Source organism: Gasterosteus aculeatus, chromosome 15, assembly GCF_964276395.1.
Source record: "Gasterosteus aculeatus chromosome 15, fGasAcu3.hap1.1, whole genome shotgun sequence".
In the NCBI taxonomy this organism is placed as follows: domain Eukaryota; kingdom Metazoa; phylum Chordata; class Actinopteri; order Perciformes; family Gasterosteidae; genus Gasterosteus; species Gasterosteus aculeatus.
The window spans coordinates 9,960,733-9,979,052 of NC_135703.1; the positions used below are offsets into that span (position 1 = coordinate 9,960,733).

Here is an 18,320-nt window from a genome sequence, read left to right on the forward strand (position 1 = left end):
CATAATCAAAAATAAAAGCTTGTGAGAAGTTTATTTTTTTTTAATTTGAACAATATAAGAATGGCAACTTGGCAACATTGTGAGGGATCGAATGGTTATTTACAACAACAAAATAAGCACTTGACATTGAGAGTTTGTTTATATAAGAGGTTTGCAAAGTAGACATTTCCATGGATACACAATATCTGTACCAGAACAGAAGCACTCTTTGTCATTGGGATTAAGCATCATGGAAACATCACTTCTCTCTGCCGCAGTCGGTGCACAAGATGTTGTCGCGCTCGGTGAGGAAGCCGCGTCCGACCAGCGACACGGCGCACTGAATGCACGTGAAACACTCGCTGTGCCACTGGCGTTCCTCAAAAGAGATGTACTTGGCCCCTGCCAGACCTGCACACGTCAAAGAAAGATGCATGCATTTACATCATGTGCAGGTCGTTCAATCCAAACCCCAAAACAAATGCAAATGAAGGCCTTGAATTAAAGCAAGAGATCTGTATGTCAGAGATTGATTGACAATACACGAGCATCAGGGACTCACTGGTGATGGGCTTGGTGCAGCCCACGCACTTCTTTGCATACAGGTTGCTGAAGCACTCGAGGCAGTACGGGTAGTTTTCCTTGGAGGTGAAGCGCTGACCCGAAAGCTGCTTCCTGCAGCTGATGCATAGAAAGCACTCGCGGTGCCACGGCTTGTCTTGGTAGGTAACTCCACCCGTTGTGATGGCCTAGAGGTAAAACACATCCATGGGAGGGCAAAGTCAAAGAAGGAGAAACATTCTCTTACTATGCATCCTTTTGTTATGTCCCCCCCACCATGTGATTAATATTAAAAACACCAGAGTCAGTGGGATTTACTGCATACAAACACAGAAACTATACCTTCTTACAAATACAGCACTGATAGGCGAACTGCTTCTCGAAGCAGGGCACACAGAAGTAGCCGGTGTCTTTTGGGATGAAGGACTTGGTTCCTATTGGCTGCTGGCAGCGGTGACACAGGAAGCAGGTCTCATGCCAGCTGTTCCCCTTGTATTCAATTTTGCGGGATCCTGGCACACGGGACGAGAGCAGCTTAATCAGCATATGGTACCTCGATGACAGAAACGCACTGCAGCCCTAAAGGAGTCTTGCTTTTTCTCAGGGCCGTGAAGAAGGATGAAATCGCATCGCTGCATAGTGTTCAAATGGTTTATTTGTCATCTGTATGCGGCTTTTCTGACTAAATCGATTGTGTGATGAGGTTGCCTTGTCAACTTCCAAGATCCAGAATACATTTTCAGTCTCAATTCTTGGAATTGTTTAATTTTTTGTAAAATGTACCAACCATAACCAATGTTATTTTATATGCATGACAAAAAAAGTAATTAATTGGATTAAGGATATGAATTATTCAACAAACTGAATCCACTTATAGCACGTCTCAATATTTAGATGCATTTCCCAAATTCCAGAACAAATACATTAAGAATAGCAACAACAACAAATTATTTTTGACCAAAGGATTAACAACCAATCAACTCACAGTTTAGTCAAAACGTTCTTGCTCATTAACTTTGTCATACTATAAATAAAGGAATAGTTTGATATTTTGGGGAAACAGCCATTTGCATTAGAGAGATTTAGAGGTGCTGAGAAGTGGATTTTGTCACCAGTGAATGGAACCAAGCTAACTCATCTTTACTGTGCTGATATGAGAGCTGCAGTAGTATAAGTTATATAAGTGGAAAATATATCGTCAATACAAGTGAAGGGAGGAAAACCTTTCACTTTTCTTGATGGAAAGGATGATATTTTTTGCAAATTTAGCCAAAATCTTTCAGAGAATATCCAATTACTGCTTCTCGACTGGTTCTGTGTTAACAAAAGTGAATTAAGTTGAGTAAACTACTATTTTTCAAGGATGAAAATGTAGTTTGAATGTTGTTCTCTTCTTATGTTATTATTCCATTTAATGTGTGTAATGTGAATGTGCCAATAGATGGTGAAACAGATTTAAAGGTGTTGCCGATTCATCGCCATCATCCTAACCTAACGCATCATACCTGGCATGACGGTTTTCTTGCAAGTGGTGCACTTGGAGGAATAATCGTGTGCGTGGCATTCGGTGCAAAGTAACAAATCATCCTTGGCGGCAAAGGCCTTTTCCACCAAAGAGCGGCTGCACTTTGCACACTTGAAACACTCCTCGTGCCAGTGGCGATCCTTGTGAGACAAGTCCTGTAGATGTTTAACGCATTGTTTATATCACATTTTCAAAAAAATGTGACTAGTTTGTGTTTTTATACTGGGATTAATATGTTTTCTATTCAGTCGTTACTTGAAATGAAAGCAATTGCAAAGGGTAACATTGGGGCTTTCTTACCTTGCAGTCGCAGCCAATTGCTAAAGAGCAGCCCTCGCAGTTATTAGCAAACAGGTTCTCATAACACTTGGGGCAGTACTGTTTGTCCTCTTTCATTATGTACTTCTTCCCCAGCAGGGCGTCTTTGCAGTAATTGCAGTCGAATCGCTCGCTGATGGACATTGTCGTTTGGTTTCCTGAACTGAAGGTCAAAGAGAGCCGGAGGAGGAAAATTGAATAGTGGAAAAGATTAAGAAAGATGAAGAAAGGAGCTTTGTTGTATTAAAGAAGTCTTTACCTGCGTCGATATGGGGCGAGGGTGAGGCTGGAGCTGAGGTCTGCAGGATCAGTCCAGGCAGAGGGAGGAAAAGGGGTGAGGCAGGATTAGAGGTGACCACTGGGGGGGGGATCTTCTATAAATACGGTCCCTCGTATTAGTAGTAATCTCTGGGGAGAATGGACATGCTCCACTGCATCATACTGCACCTTTTAAGGGTACGTAGCGTAGGGCAACAAGCCTTTAAACTGATATAATCATTGTGTCTTTTTTCCAGCAATGTGTACAAAGCAATGAGTAATGCAATAGTTTTAGGACCAAAAAAACTACAATGGAGTTAATGGTAAGAACCTCTGACACATAATATTTGCCTGTTCCCGCTCATAAATACGTTTCTATATTGGTGCAACAAACAAAGATGGTTGGCCATTTGGATTCCGTTGACTTCATCAGTGCCTGCCACACACACAAGCAGTTGCGGATGCCTTTTGAAAGGACCCCTCCAGGTTCTCTGGGATTGCCAGGTACTGAACTATATATTGCAACAACCTCTCCGAAGCCATTGAGAGAGCCTTGGCACCACTTGAAAAGGGAGGCTGAGGGCCTGCAGGATGTCAAGTCCATCCACGGCAAAATAAAGGAGGAGCAGATATTACACTCTGATGGTGATCATCTTGCTGATAACTCAGTACTCTTGTCACTTCATTAAAAACAAATACATTTTGTGTTGCTCTTTAACAAGAGATAAAAGACACAATGAAAAAATCCCTGGCCGATAGATTGTGACAATATAGCACAAATGCAAAACAGTATGAATGGAAATTCCTATAACTACGGTTATTTTGAACCAACATTAGATACAACAAAGACACCCAGAAACATCGGGTGACTCCCACTGGGTCACAGCAACTCCTTGTATGTAAAGTCATTGCGTTGGTGCTGTATTGACCCAAATGTGATACAGTTTGACCCAGCTAGCGTTATGCAGTTTATTACAGTATAATTAAGACTCAAATGCCTCTTTCTGTATGTATGTTTGGTCCAGTCATCAATTCCAGTTGAAAGCACCTGAAACGTTACAAATCTTCTTTTTCCAACTTTTCGAACAAAATTATTCCAGTTCTTCAGCATCTTTGACTGACAGCCGACTAATTGAATCTTGGAACATGTGCTGATATCAGTTTTCCAAAAGGATCACCAGGCGGACATCTTCATAAAAATAGCCCGAGGAGACCACCACAGGCCTAATCCCTCATACGCACACACACACACACACACACACACACACACACACACACACACACACACACACACACGCACACACACACACACACACACACACACACCCACACACTCACAGAGAGACATCCACAGGAAGGTCAGTAACAGGGATGAGGCTGAGAGGAATGCAACTGTCTTTTCTCTACAGTGCCACTCCTTGTAAAACAGTTCAACCCTTGTGAATATCTACAAATATAATCCAGTTTAGATCCGCAGAGTATGTTGGGACAAAGCCTGCGTTGTATGTAGGTGGTATCTACGAACCTCCGAGGAGTAATTTAAGACTCGGTTATTTTTTTAGCAACAAACTGCGTGTTATGAAAGGCCTTTAGCACAAAATAACCGTATCATTTCAGGAATTCAAGGGATGGGGATATTTCTGATTTTGAAGTCATGCCACCCATCAGGTTTTACATATATGTAAGTAGGTGGATCCACCGGATTACAGAGAGTCATCTGCGGATCTGGATTAAATTACCACTGTATTTTACCCCTGCTCCCTGCTGGTGTCCAGATCAGCGGCTGCAAATCTCAAAGCCAAGCAGACCGCAAATAAACCCAGTAACAACTGTAGGGCAAATATAGTCATTGCTTCTCAAAAAGCTTCTAATCTTTGTTGCATTGGTGGCTGATGGACATCATGTCTGTCTTCAAACGAAGGGTGGGGGTGACCTGTATTCGCCAGCAAGCAAAGTATCTCATCTCTCAATTGTGAAAAATGTTTTTTTATCATCAAGAGAGGGCAATGTTTACTGAATATTTAAATAGGAGATTACTCTCTTGTGTAGTGTTGATCTGCAATTTGTCCATGCATGTTTGTGTTAATATAACTGCTCGAATTTGCATCTGAGATTCCAGGTGCTGCTCTTTGTCTCTCGGATTATTAACTTCTACACCACACAGTGCCCACTCTGCAAGGCAAAACGCTTGCTGATCTCGCATTTTCCTTTTTGCCTGCTTAATCCTCTGGAGTCAACTAGTGAGCAGCTGCCAACCGATTCTGTATGTGGCCTGTCCAGCCTCAATAAATAGGCCTTTATTTGACCTGGACTCGGGTGTCCTCTTATCTTAATGTATTCAGCCTTTACAATAAGGTGCCAGTGGCCGATCTTTCCCTCTCTTAATGATCTCAGAGAAGAAGAGAAGCATTTACTTTTTGGGGCGGCTCTTTTGAGGTGGCGACTTGTTGTCGACTGAGACAGATCAACACGACACAGTTGCATCTTTCTGCAGCACAAAAGCCTCGCCGCACCAGAGTTGACAGCTGGTTGGCATGGTGATGACAGCATAAGTGGGGTCCATTAGATTGAGATGAGGGGCGGCTCTTGTAGTTAATGAGAGGACTCACACAAACCTGGCCCTTTGAGTCGGCCTGCACACTCTACTGCCGCATGGAAAGCGCTTTCAACGCAGCTTTTTCATCAGAACAGGATAGCCGCATAGGGGGCTGCAATCTCCAAAAACCTTCATCAGGGAGACCCTGTGAGCCTCGCCTAGTTCTCACCAAAATGAGTTAAGGCATGAGTGGGTGATTAGAACTGTCACATACCCAGACATGTGATCTCTGCTGCTAAGGTGGAGAAAAAGTTGTCTACTCCTTGGAATGCACTACCCATTAAAATGCTCTCAAGTTCAGCCAATGGAAATACTTTCTTTATTCTATACATTTGAAGGGCAATTCCTCAGTGCCTTAAAGCAGAACACTTTAAGAGTCCATCACAAGTGAACAAATTCACTGTCATCCAAAATGCCCAGCAGTCATTGGCATCTTACCTGGGCCTTATTTACTATTATTACAGTACAAATGTGGATATTTTGGGGGGGAGATAACTGACATTTTGTAAAGTTGGATGCAACATAAACCATTGCAAGTTTTGTCCGATATTCATTGTCGCCTAGCTCTGTTTTGGTCGCATTTCCTCCTGAGGTCAATGTAAGGCTCCTTCAGAAAAGCACTGAAGAGGAGGCAGCAGGTGCTATTAAGTGATTTAATGATGACTTAAACTTACAGGATGCAGTCCAAACCACGGCAGGCGACCGCGGAACAGCTAAAAATAAACCAGGAGCACTAGAACAGAAAACTATCAAGTAAAAGGTTGGTCTTTTTTGCACTAGTCGTGACAACGAGCTGACAATGAAACAGGAGAGGCACACGCACTAAATACACAATGAGAGCAGGGTGACGAGTGCAGGGGACAAACAGGCTGTCCACACCTGTTGACGGACCGGCAAAGTCAATTCAAGTTTCATTCGTATTCTTTGTCGCTCAATGCCATTGGATAGCTTGACATGCTATCTATAGCCTTGTTGTGCTAACAGGAATTGCAGAGTCCGTTTTACGATTATCTCTGGCTTTGTCCCTACAGGAAAAACTTTTGACGTTACAACATCTGTGCCAACGTTTTGAAAACTGGATGCGAAGTGACCCCCCTGCCACCTGAACTTTAACAATAATCCCAAACTGACATCGATGGATTATTTGCGCCGCCGATCCCGCCAACGCACACATTTGTCACACCCGCTGACCGGCGGCGTTAAGCAGGGGCAGTTAACAAAGATGCGTCATCTTTGTGTGGCGGAGGAGATGACTCCAAATACCAGAGTGCTAGCGCGGATATTGGGTAACTAACAACAAGCAGAGGATTGAGGCGTAACCAAAGCAACACACTCTCCTTGCACTCATCAATCACTTATCAAGGCTTTTGGATAGCTATTTATACCTCTGCCTGCATTAAACGGCAATGCAATTGGAGTTGGAGATTTGGTTTTAACGTATTATTTTCAAAAGTTAACCATAATTTCTTCACTCTCACTCTCTTATCAAAAGAAAAACATTTGTATGCCCAACACGTTTTCGCATATGTCCATACCTTTATTTTCTTTGACACTATCAGACATCTACGGTTAAAACACAACATTTGGCAAAATACAACAATTTGGCAAAAAATGTGTACTGATTGAATCACTGATTTCTTTCAGTGAACTGGCAGAAAAATGATAATTTCTCAAGATATCGTCACGTTCGGCCACACAAAGAATTCATCCTGCTGGGTATACAGTGTTTTTAAGGACAGTGTCCAGAGACATCCGGATTCATGGTGCTGGGACACACTCACGGGCGGGACAGAGAAGCCACAGCTCCTCCTATTTGTTTTTGTGCAAAAAGGAGAAAGGGGAGAGAAGAGAAAAGAGACGGACAACACAAAGAAAATTGTTCATTTAAGTCACCAACCACATTGGACAAGAAACCTTTGTTTTCATACATGAGACCGGACTGTACAATATGAAACCATGAGTTGCAGTTTCCTTGTTAATCAGTAAGATAACTCAGGTCATAGAGGACAACAGCTCCATCTAAAGACAGCCACCAGCACAGTGAGTCACACAACTCTACGTGAATAAAAGTGCATATCTCCGCTGCAATTTGGCATGACTTTTTAAAATTCGGTCATGCCGAGAGCATAACCGTCTAATAACAAGAAAAATCCAATTTGTGTATAATCGTCTCACTTCTAACTTGGTGAAATTTCCACTTTAACACTAAAACAAATGACTCACACGGTCATCTTTTTCAAGTGCCACTCTGGTTTCACCTTGATTCACAGCCTTTAAAAGCACAAACATTTCTTAAGTAGGCGCGGCAAGATCCCATTCCCTCCCCGACAACACTTGAATCTCTTTACAACATTGAAAATATGTACAACATGTTGTTTCTCTGCCCCGTGAATAAAAATAAAAATATTTGAGCCCCCTCGGCCCTTTGCACATAAAGGAATTATCCTGGTTAGTGGGTGTGTTTGATCCAGATGATGATTCAGTTCACCACAAGGTTTATATACAGGTTTTGCTATGGTGTTTGGAACCATATTCCATAAGAAAAATAATTCAATTCATCCTTATTTACATTAATGGTCCCTTTGACAGTGAAGAAATCTCAAAATCATAATAACCTGAAAAATGCTGGAGTACTTAGACTAAAAAAACGCAGTTTCATCTTGCATAAAATGTTGACTTGGTTTTGCACTGTTCTTTCTCTAAAAGCGAAACCATGACGTCATTAGCTGCTGAGTGCTGTTGAGATGCATTTCTCGGTAGATAAGATGTTTAGAACATTTAAAAGTGATGCGGTATGTACAGATGTTGATCCATTTTTAGCATGATCTAGAGTGGTGTAGGTTGGCTTGTGAGCTGCACAACTGTAAACAGGAGTAAACAAATTAAAAATCCAGAAAATAAAACTTTCACACAGATAATCTTGCAGTAATCTTGACAATTTTACATTTTTCACTTTTTTTGTCAACAGGAACCCAACACGTGGGCAGATCTCACCTAATCGTATTGCATCCTGATTCACACATCTTATTTGATCGGTGTAAATATCTAATGTCACATTGTAAGATGACAGTACAGTATGCACAGCATAGTTCAGGAATATCTTCATTTTGTGGGCTTTCCCAACACTGTATTCAATTAAATTGACGGATGAAATTAGAATGCAACATGATGAGGTGTCTTGGAGTTTCATACTGCAGTACAGTGGCTCTGTACTGTACGATAACACATGCGGAATCCAACTGCATTTTCACACATCACATGTTACAATGAACAATTCACGACATGATAAAAATAGTAACCTCCCTCACACAGAGCAGTCACGTCGACTGGTGGAAACTGGATACATATATATATTGTATATATATTTACTGTAAATACATGTATATATATATACATATATGTACTGTATGTATATATAGGTAGCAGTTAGATTAGCAGAGTAAATGACAGCTACATACTGTAATTCCAAAAATATGCAGACAAAGGTGACTGCATCACTAGCACAGATTTGTGCTAGTTTGGAGATTGATGTTTCTCTTATCACTTAAGAAAAGAGAGTTACTTGAATAAATATTACCTAAACATTAGCATTTTTTAATATCAATCTCCTTCTGCAGCCAACACTGTAGTTGTGTGCTTCATGGAATGGGAATAATTAAAGAAAAAAGACACACCTTATTCCACCATGAATGTCATCTGTGATACAGGAACATCCTCACAATCGAGCATTCATAACAAAAATATTAAAAGAATAGCAGCAAATGTCGTCATGTTAAGCAAAACATGGATTGAAATAACAAGAACAAATGTTGTGCATTTTAAACTTATTAATAATAAAAATGAATACATGATTATCACAAAGGCAAATTCAGGCTTGGCAAAATTGACTTGCAAATAATAACAATAATTTAAAAAACAAGTTGGATGTCTCACTGGGCCGCTGAATCAATATAAAAAAGAATAATTTGGGAGCAACAATAATGAACCTTCATGTTGAGCAAAGGACAAGAATGACTTAAAGCGCAGCCTTTAACAACCAAACAAGCACTGCATAGCCCTTCAAAGTACTATCCGCCCCAGTACCACTTGTCAAGGTTATTGAAGGACTTGTATTCCTTGTGCCTACGCAGATAATCACAAGCCAGGCATGTGTGCTCTGCCCAGAAATAGGCCTTCTTTACTTTAAAGTGCCGCCTCCACTCAAAGTACCTGAGGTACATTTCCTCGTTCTTGTCCAAGAGCAGCAGGTATTCGGCCAGCTCCTTGGGCGAAGTGAAGTCGTCCACGTGGATGAAGGCGTCTCCCTGGATAAAGTTCTCGTAGTTTTGCCTGGGCGGCCCGAGAACCACTGGCACTGAGCCCACGGACAGCGGGTTGTACAGTTTTTCAGTGATGTAGTCCTTGTGAATGGAGTTCTCAAAAGCCAGGTAGAACTTGCAGCTGGCGATGGTGGGGAAGTAGTCTTGGTCCGAGATGTACTCCCCGAAGGCTTGTCCATACGCATGCACCTCAATGTGTTTGTACAGCTCATTGTAGTACTTCACCCGCACGTGGTCCTGGTTCCAGTTGCTCACAATCCAGCAGATGAGCTTGTTTTTGCTGGGTGCGACAAAGTCCTCCTCGCCCTCCGCTGCTACAATTGACCCATAAGGCACTTCAATGTCAGCATCCTGACGGTAATTGAGAGTGAGATTGAACATGTTTTCAATCCCAGGCAGCTGGGAGGAGTGTGACGGGGACTCCAGGTTCATCCATACCCACTTCTGGAAGGATGGTCGCTGGAGCGGCGGCAGGTTGGACAAGTCCGTGCAGATGTCCCGGTGGTGGATGACGACTCCATCCGACTTGTTGTAGAAGTTGCGGTCCGCTGTTATGAAGCAGCCTTCGATGTTGAAGAGAGAGCTGCACACGCCCAGGTCATAGGTTTGTCCGAACGGCCAGAGCCAGATCAGCACCGTGGTCACGTTTTTATCACTCTTGGTGGAGAAGAGGTTCTTCACCCCGTTGGTGGATGCTGTTGACTCTACAGGACCTGACAACCAGCTGGTGGATGGTTTAAAATACATCAAAAACAGAGTCACAAAGCATCCCAGTACAAAAGTGCCGAGCAGAAGGGGTCGTAGGATTCTGTGAAAAGGTGCAGATGGCATACTCTGTCCTGGAACACAAGAAGAAAAAGCTAGATTTAAGTCCTGAGCAAGAATATTCAGAATCCAAACCAATCCGTGATCATGCACAGGTATAGCATGTTACCGCCATGGGTTGATGACTTTGTGCCTCAATTAAATGCAGTTGTGAGTTTGTGATCTACATGTAAATAAAGTGCTACTGTGATAAAGTGTTTTCTTGCCGTAATCTTTGAGCATGCACCCTGCGCTGAGTTACGCACATGTTGATTTGGATCAATATTCATATAAAAATGTATTGCCTCCTGTGGATCATTATAATACAAACCTGGTGGATTCGACTGAATGCTGAAATCCAAGCAAGAGTAGAGGTTGTGGGAATCTTAGGGAGACGTTCCTACATTGGGTTGACGATGGGATCAATCTTCTTTGTGATACAGTGCTCATAGACCAAAAAACAAGGTCACAGCTAAGAGATGCCCCTTTGCTCTCATGCAGATTAACAATAATCCTTAATGATCTAATGGGATGCGTTTGATCTTGAAAGCACAGGTCTTCTTAATGACGCCTCCTTTACGTGAACATAGAGAGAGAGTCAGAGAGAATAAATTAGAGCTAGAGAGAGTAAACCACAAAAAAAGCACACATGGGAGGTCAAATGCAATCAGCATGCAGAGCAGAGCTTCTTCTCAGCAAACAAATCTTTTAGATTAGCTTGAAAATAAAATGAAAACACATAGGTTATTGCAAAATTTCCAATTAAATCATGAATGTTATTTCAGATGTGTTAGTTAAGCATAGATGTAGGCTTCCAGCTGGTTTGAGTTTTTGGCATGGCACGGTAAGAGACTGCTGCCATCTTAAGGCTGGGGAGAGTAGACAGCCCCCCCGACTCCAGTTCATCACACATGCATGTTGCATCAAGAGGCAGTAACAGACCCTGTTCCATACCCCACTGAACATATTTTAATCAATAACACTCCAACATTTATTTTGATCACCGTTTGTGCAATATGACATATGGGTAATGGGATTGGCCGTAGGTACGACAGCACCCCTTGATCTCCCCATCTGTGACATACAGAGATCTGCCTCCAAAGGCCACATAAACCAGAGCCCGATGAGTATATTCCTTTTAAAGACTTGCAGTATCAATACATTTTTATGTACGCAAATCCTCTTACATAGATGTATCAAGCTTTAGTAGTGATAAGCTCTTTGCTTTTCTGAGGTTGCAGCCCTTGCATACTTCATGCCGTGTGTGGTGCTGTCAGATTGATTCAGTATTCCGTGCAGTGTGCAGTGGTTTTGAGTTTAAAAATCAGGCCTGTTAAATATGCATTGTGTGGTAAAGTTAGTGTCTCCATGGTGACGGATCGTGCTGCGGTCATTGTAGAGTAACATCGCTTGCTTTTCTCTCTTCTTTCCATCTCTGCGGCAACAATAGAGTCCCGAGTGAGCAGCTCGAGCACCCATCAGACTTTAAATAACATAACTTGGGTTTTATTAAATGCATTGTGATGTATTTGGGACGGAGCACCGCATGGGTGAGTCTGCAGCAGGGATACGTTAGAATAACTGGAGAGAGGCACAACCACAGATTTAGCATAGTCAATCACAGAGATGCATTACATTCCTGACGTGGTTTTAATAATAACAGGTAGGGCAGAAGGGGAGCACCCTTGTCCTTGTACTTTGATGTATGTGTATCCTGTCATGAAAGTCACAGCACTGATTATAAAAGGACGTCCATCCCAGGTGAGAATGCATTTCCAGCCACAGAGCACTGAAGGTCATTTTAAACTGGGATGCTGTAGTCGAACCGCCGTTTAAAATGGTTGTCTTTAGGCGTTGACTGTGCATCGGTGAGAATATTGAAAGATTCATATTCATATGTGCTGCCTAAACACGGCGCTGCTTGTGCGCACCAAAAGCGCGCAGAATATAAATAATAGTGTGGAGGATGCTAGTGGAACAACGGAGCCTATACTGTATGTGCTATGCAGACACAGCTGGGAGTGCAGTGATTTGTAAATGGGGGATCACGTTCACTGAGGGAAAAACACACACACAGCATGCACTGTCCAATGCATTGAAAATGTATACGAAAAAAAAAAATCACACACAAAAAAATGAACACACCAAGGACAACGGGGGAAGCGCTGGTCAGCGATCGTACGGCGAGAGCGCGCTTCTAATTAGCCGGTGAGGATTCGCCGTCAGGTACCACTGCTCAGCCTTGGGGTTGCAGAGGGGATGGTGGTGGATGGGTGAGGGGACGGCGGGGGGGGGGGGGGGGGGGGAGGACAAGGAGAGGGGGATGGGAGGGGCGGTTGACAGCCATGCATTTCACTCACCATCTCGACAGGCGTGAGTCAAAATAGACCTTTCTTCTCATGTCCTCCATGGGGTCCGTGCGCGCGCCGTTCAGAGACACCTCGCAACGTACGGGAGATGCGGGTGCGTCTGGAATAGAAAGTCGCGCCCGCCCGCCGTATTTGCAAGAAAGGATCCGGGTGAGCCCACATCCATCGTCTTGATTCCCCCCCCCAAAAAAAGAAGAAGAAAAAAAAGATACCTACTGTGGCAATGTGCGCTGAATCTCCCCCCCTCCCTCCCCCCGCCCTCCCTTGCCGCTGTGCACCGACGCGCAGAACGAACCAAAAAAAACAAAAAACACAGGAGAGAAGAATTGGCTGCTACCTCGTCAGCCCGCACACCAAATGCAAGGCTCGGTGTGCGTGGACGCCATGTACGCCCGGTGGTGTGATGCGATGTGGAATAATTCCCTGCTGGCTGCCCATGCGCTACCTTGCTCTGTTTACCGTCAATGCAGCTGCAGGCTGTGGCGGAGATCCAGTGTGTGTGTGTGTGTGTGTGTGTGTGTGTGTGTGTGTGATGGGGGGGGGGTGGGGGGTTCAGCGTTAGTGCATATTACACTTCAGCCATCTCCTTTGAATAAACTGGTGATTCATTGCTGCCGCGGCTCAAAAGGTCCCCTCTCTCTCGGCCTCTATCTTTGATATAATAACACTATGATGGGAGGTGTGGGTGAAAGTGGTTTAAGCCAAATGCTGAACTATAATCGCCTGGTTTTATGTAATTCAATGTGGCACATATGGGTGCTTGAGCTTTAACATCACAGTTTATGCCTCTTTAACTAATCGTTTGAGGCGGCAGTCCTGCAACGTGTCAGTGCTCTTCCATAAACTAGTGAGACATCATTAAACCAGGAACAAAAAAAAAAAAAAGTCAAATCCAAAGTAGAGGGGAGACATCGCTGCTTTGGGTCCCCTTCTGTGGGTCTAGCTCCAAAAACACTTGAACCTCAAATACCCATAATGCAACTCAACGGACTTCCATTAGACGTACTCTACTTGCTGGTAAATGCCCACGGCTTCCCGACTAAAAGCTCTGAAACCCACTTTGCATCATCTACTCGGCCTCAAACGGAGCGGACGGACAGAGACACCGTAGCTGGTGAACACAGTGGAGCATTTAGCAGCTCGAGAGCCAGAAGTTTCTCCCCGCGTTCGTCGACCAGAGTCCAAACTGGGAGCGGAACAACATTGGGGTTTACTTGGTGACCTTATTATGCCGTTGGTTGGGAAAAGAAGCGATGAACTTGAAGTGCCACATAGACTCCATGACATCACGCACTAGGCACAGTGCATGTTTCTCTCTCGGCATCTGTTTCATTAGCTGAGCTGCAGAGTTTAGGTTCCCCAAATTTTTTCTCTTGCATTTTTGTTGTGAAGAAGACGAGTGAACGTTACACCAGCAGAATGCTTTGTTTACATTCCCTCCTCTCCAGGGTGCATTTTATTTTTTTGAGGTTTAATACAGGCATAGATTTGAACAGTTTTTGTTGGATACTTTTGTGGGTGATAAAACATGCTGACTACCTTACAAAACAAAAAGGAGCAAGGATGTGAAAACAAGTAATAAGACATCAGTTAAATTAACAAATATTTACCCAAGTGCACAGAAATCACATAAATTATTGCAGCCAGAACGAAGATCATTTAGTTGCCTGTGGCTGTAAAAATCAGTTGGCTCAGAAAATGTTCCAGCATTTGCATTTTGTTGCGTATTCTGCAGCTAGAACTTCATATGGTTTTCATGTAATCATTTAATACAACCATGAACAAACATTTGCTGTGGCTCAATCCTGCCATTTATGTCGCTCGCCACCAAAAATCGATGCCCATTTGCGAGTTATCTCCAGGTAGATTGCAGGTTTATTGGGCAGGTAGTCCAGATACACAGTCTGGCCTGTTTTTGGAACCGCCATTTCAATCTGGGACCCCTCGTGCCATTCATTAAAAGACGTGATAGAGATGAAATCAGGCCTGGCTTGCAACGCAGCACTCAGCGAGGTTTCGTAGTATTTGCCGTTGATGCGGTTTCGAGTGTTTTGGAAGTTCCAGGGCCGAATGCTCGTGTCGATATACCCGGGGCCCACACTTGGGATGAAGATCAGGTTGTTGTCTTCACAAAAAGCTTTAATGGACTCCCAGTTCCTCTGAGTGGACCCATAAGAAAACCCATTGGTGGCAAAGTAGGTGTAGAGACCATCGAAACCGGCCGTCAGGATATCCCTCTTATGTTTCTCCTCGACCAGCAGGGCGATGAAGATGGCGTCGTACGGGGTATTCCTGATGCTGTTGCTCTCCGTGTGCTTGAGCAGCTTGGCCCACTGCTCCGAGTTGATCAGGTAGGAGTCGTACACATAGAAGAGGGGAAGAAGCTTGCCGGCGTTGGTCCGGTACTTGAAGAAGGCAGGGTGCTCCCCGTATCTGAGATCAGACACACAAATGTAAATTACATATATATATATATATATATATATATATATATATATATATATATATATATGTAATTTACAGAAGAAGTGTTAATATTATTATTATTACTAACAACACTGCAGAAACCCACTCACTTATCAATGATGTACTTGACATTAGCGAACATGCTGACTTCATCTCGGTCTTTGTACGGTTCAATGTGAAACGCCACCTGCAAACAGAGAAACCGCAGCAACGCAAAACCTTTTCATAGACAAGAATGATGTCTTTTCAATAAATCAGTCTACTACACAACAAAAGGCTGCAATCTTCACACGGACCTTAATGTGGTACTTATGAGCCACTTCCAACAGCAAAGGCACAATGTCATCCACTGGCTCACCGTTATCGTCATTCATATTAGGAGGATACCATGAAACACCAAGGACACCTGAGTGGATACACAGTCACAGTTTGAACATGAACACGATAGAAATAAAAAAAATTGATAATTGTTCAGAAATATTAAATGTTATTCCTATAGTGTAATTGCGCTGCAATGAGAGTACATGAGTAGAGGTAATACAGTATGGACACAAATTATTAAACAATAATGTTCCTGATATTAGTCAAAAATATGGATCGTTTGTTAAATCATAACATAACTTTCAATTCGTCTCAGCTAATTTAAATCCCTCGTATTTAAGACGAGTGACAAAGGGATTCTAGAAAATACACTAGAACAACAAAACGTTATTCATGGTTTAAGGTGATTTGGATCAACGCGGTCAGAATTGATCCATAGCATCACAGAAATGGTTTCATTGGAAAGTGAAAATGTTAAAATGTGTAGAGAAATGTCAGTCTCACCAATGGCTGCTGTGCGCAGCTGCTGCATATGAGACTCTATGACGGAGGGATCCCTGGAGCTGTAGGCCCCCAAAGAGGGGTAGAAATTGGCCCCGATGTCATCAGGTGGGATGTGTCTGCCTTGCGGATACCCTTGAGCCACCTTCAAGTCCCAGTGCGGCAGCTGCGGGTGGTTCCAGTGGATGTACTTGCCGTCAAACTTGGGGTTCCCATACCAGACGTAGTAGAACGCATGGAGATAGTAGTTTGGAGGCGGGAACTTCCTCAGCGCCGCCTGCAGTTTGTCCGACCGGTCCGACTCGCCCATTTTGGACCGGTCAGGTGTATCGTCGTGTTCTTCGTTTATCGGACTGCGATTTTTTTTGTCCGGTAACAGCTGCACGCCGACGGGGCTGATGAACGGAGAGTCCTCCGGCGTCAGCGCCTTCAACACTACCGTGAGCGTGAGCACAAGCAACACCAAGACAACCAGCGCGATGCAAGTTTTGCGCCTGAACCTCGCCATTGTTCAGTCGGTGCTGGAGGATCTCCACAGGTCATTGTTGAGACGGCAGGTCGGGATTGTTGTTGTGCAGGACGCCATTGAAGCGCCGTCTGCGAGGTTTTTGTTCAGCCTGGAGGTTTGAGGAAGAAAAGAATAGAGGCGTTACAAAAAAACAATTTACAATTATTTTCGCTGAGAAAATGCCAATTGTAATTTTCAATTACTCAAAAGTGACATTTTTCACTTCCTTGTTTGCCTGACCAACAGTCCAGACACAAAGATCTTTAAATGATGATCTTTAGATCGTTAAATGGTGTGATTAAGGAGTATTTTCCTAATTATTTTTTGATTTAGAGCTGTATTACTTAGATATCAAGGTAATGCCTGAAAAACTTAAAGATAAAACTATAATGTTAGAAAAGCTGCAAAATGAATACATTTCCAGATTTGTAAAGAGTAATTTTCAAAAATTAACTAATAAACTTCATGAGGTTTTCTGTGGGGCGACTACGACTAGTTCAGTTAACTATACATCACATTGTACCATTTTTGAGTCTGCAACAATCACATGATTGGCTGTTTGGTTGGATAAATGTTAACAATCTCGTTGCCAATTATCTATAATCTTTAATATTATTATTTAAAGAGTCAGGGGTAACAGTGTATCGACGTTCAATCATACAAAGCGACTAGCAAACACTTCAGAAACGCACTCGGAGACAATTAGCAGGCTAATGAGGTTAGCTAACGCTACTTGCGTTGATGCACTTCTGACCGGTCAACGGCGGTTAAGCATGACAGCGGTGACACAGTATTAGTTTTAGCGTCCTCGTTTCCGTATTAAAAGCGGGCTCGTGGAAGCACGACACATGGCGTCCGAGAGTTAAACACGACCTCTCTCCGCTGCTTGGAGGACTCCTGATAAACGCTGACAGGGACGCGGAGGACGGGACGCGAGCGGCGCTTCTGGTTCGCAGCTTGTTCCCCGGAAGTCCTGCAAGTGTTCCCACTGCGGCTGCGCAGTGGCTGCGACCCATCCGCAATGGTGCTGGAGTCTGACCCGGTCCAGACAACGACGGCGGTTTAACTATGATCACGCACCAACTCCTACATCCCAAATGGGTTCATGCAGCCCCAATCCTCCACACTTAAAAAAAGGAAAAAGTCTATTTCTAGCTGCATTAAAATTGGACCAATGACAGAACAGTTGTTTGTTTACAATATTGAGTCCGCTGTTAAATGTTGCAGTGTGAACACACACCGAACAACGGGGCAACTGCAACGTTGTATCATTAATTCTGAATCAGGACAAAGCAAAACAACTACATAAATACCCTGAAACCCTGAAATTGAACAAATGTTCAATAAATTCCAGTTACGTGTCTTCAAAAGAGCAATAAGAAGGACGGGGACACACGCACAGGCTCGGAGGCAGATTGCGTCATATTCCATTTACAAACAACCACACATGGCGGATAAATTATTTAAAATTCAAAATGCAAAGCTACACATCACGACGGATCATGAGAGATGGGGGAATTTGAAATTACTTCAACACAGTAAACCACGTAAAGAACAAATAGTGACACATATAATCTCATAAACAGATAAAGGATTTCACACGCAGCGCAGGGGGCTCAGATTCCTCCGTCCCTCTCTGTCTCTCTCCGTCCCTCTCGTGACTGAGAGCTTCAGATGTCCACCTGACAGTTTCCCGATTTCAGCCTGTTCAGCATGTTTTATGAATGGTGCTGAATGAAGTTAGCTGTTAGCTGAAGTAGGCTCATGTCAGCTACTGTGTACGTAAAAGGAGGAG

At 43.4% G+C, this 18,320-nt stretch overlaps 3 protein-coding genes across 7 annotated transcripts; all 3 read right to left on the reverse strand.

Moving 5' to 3' along the window:
- Positions 1–12: 12 nt before the first annotated feature.
- On the reverse strand, positions 13–2,778 carry fhl5 (four and a half LIM domains 5). Its single transcript, XM_040200575.2, has 6 exons — positions 2,643–2,778; positions 2,366–2,546; positions 2,046–2,220; positions 883–1,052; positions 542–728; positions 13–390 (listed from the first exon to the last, which is right to left on the reverse strand). The coding sequence occupies exons 2-6, from the start codon at positions 2,525–2,527 to the stop codon at positions 239–241; spliced, it is 846 nt and encodes a 281-aa protein (XP_040056509.2). The 5' UTR covers positions 2,528–2,546; positions 2,643–2,778; the 3' UTR covers positions 13–238.
- A 3,975-nt stretch (positions 2,779–6,753) lies between these two features.
- fut9a (fucosyltransferase 9a) lies at positions 6,754–13,200 on the reverse strand. Its single transcript, XM_040199950.2, has 3 exons — positions 12,721–13,200; positions 10,692–10,934; positions 6,754–10,395 (listed from the first exon to the last, which is right to left on the reverse strand). Exon 3 carries the CDS (start codon positions 10,385–10,387, stop codon positions 9,305–9,307), a length of 1,083 nt encoding a protein of 360 aa, XP_040055884.1. The 5' UTR covers positions 10,388–10,395; positions 10,692–10,934; positions 12,721–13,200; the 3' UTR covers positions 6,754–9,304.
- A 952-nt stretch (positions 13,201–14,152) lies between these two features.
- On the reverse strand, positions 14,153–18,188 carry manea (mannosidase, endo-alpha). Of its 5 annotated transcripts, none has more exons than XM_040199951.2 (5): positions 17,399–18,188; positions 16,021–16,634; positions 15,492–15,601; positions 15,306–15,382; positions 14,153–15,162 (listed from the first exon to the last, which is right to left on the reverse strand). In XM_040199951.2, exons 2-5 carry the CDS (start codon positions 16,523–16,525, stop codon positions 14,529–14,531), a joined length of 1,326 nt encoding a protein of 441 aa, XP_040055885.2. In that variant the 5' UTR covers positions 16,526–16,634; positions 17,399–18,188; the 3' UTR covers positions 14,153–14,528. The 5 variants fall into 5 exon arrangements, with proteins under 5 accessions (XP_040055885.2, XP_040055889.2, XP_040055888.2 ...); XM_040199955.2 differs by having other exon boundaries at positions 17,280–17,500; XM_040199954.2 differs by having other exon boundaries at positions 17,259–17,479.
- Positions 18,189–18,320: the final 132 nt, after the last annotated feature.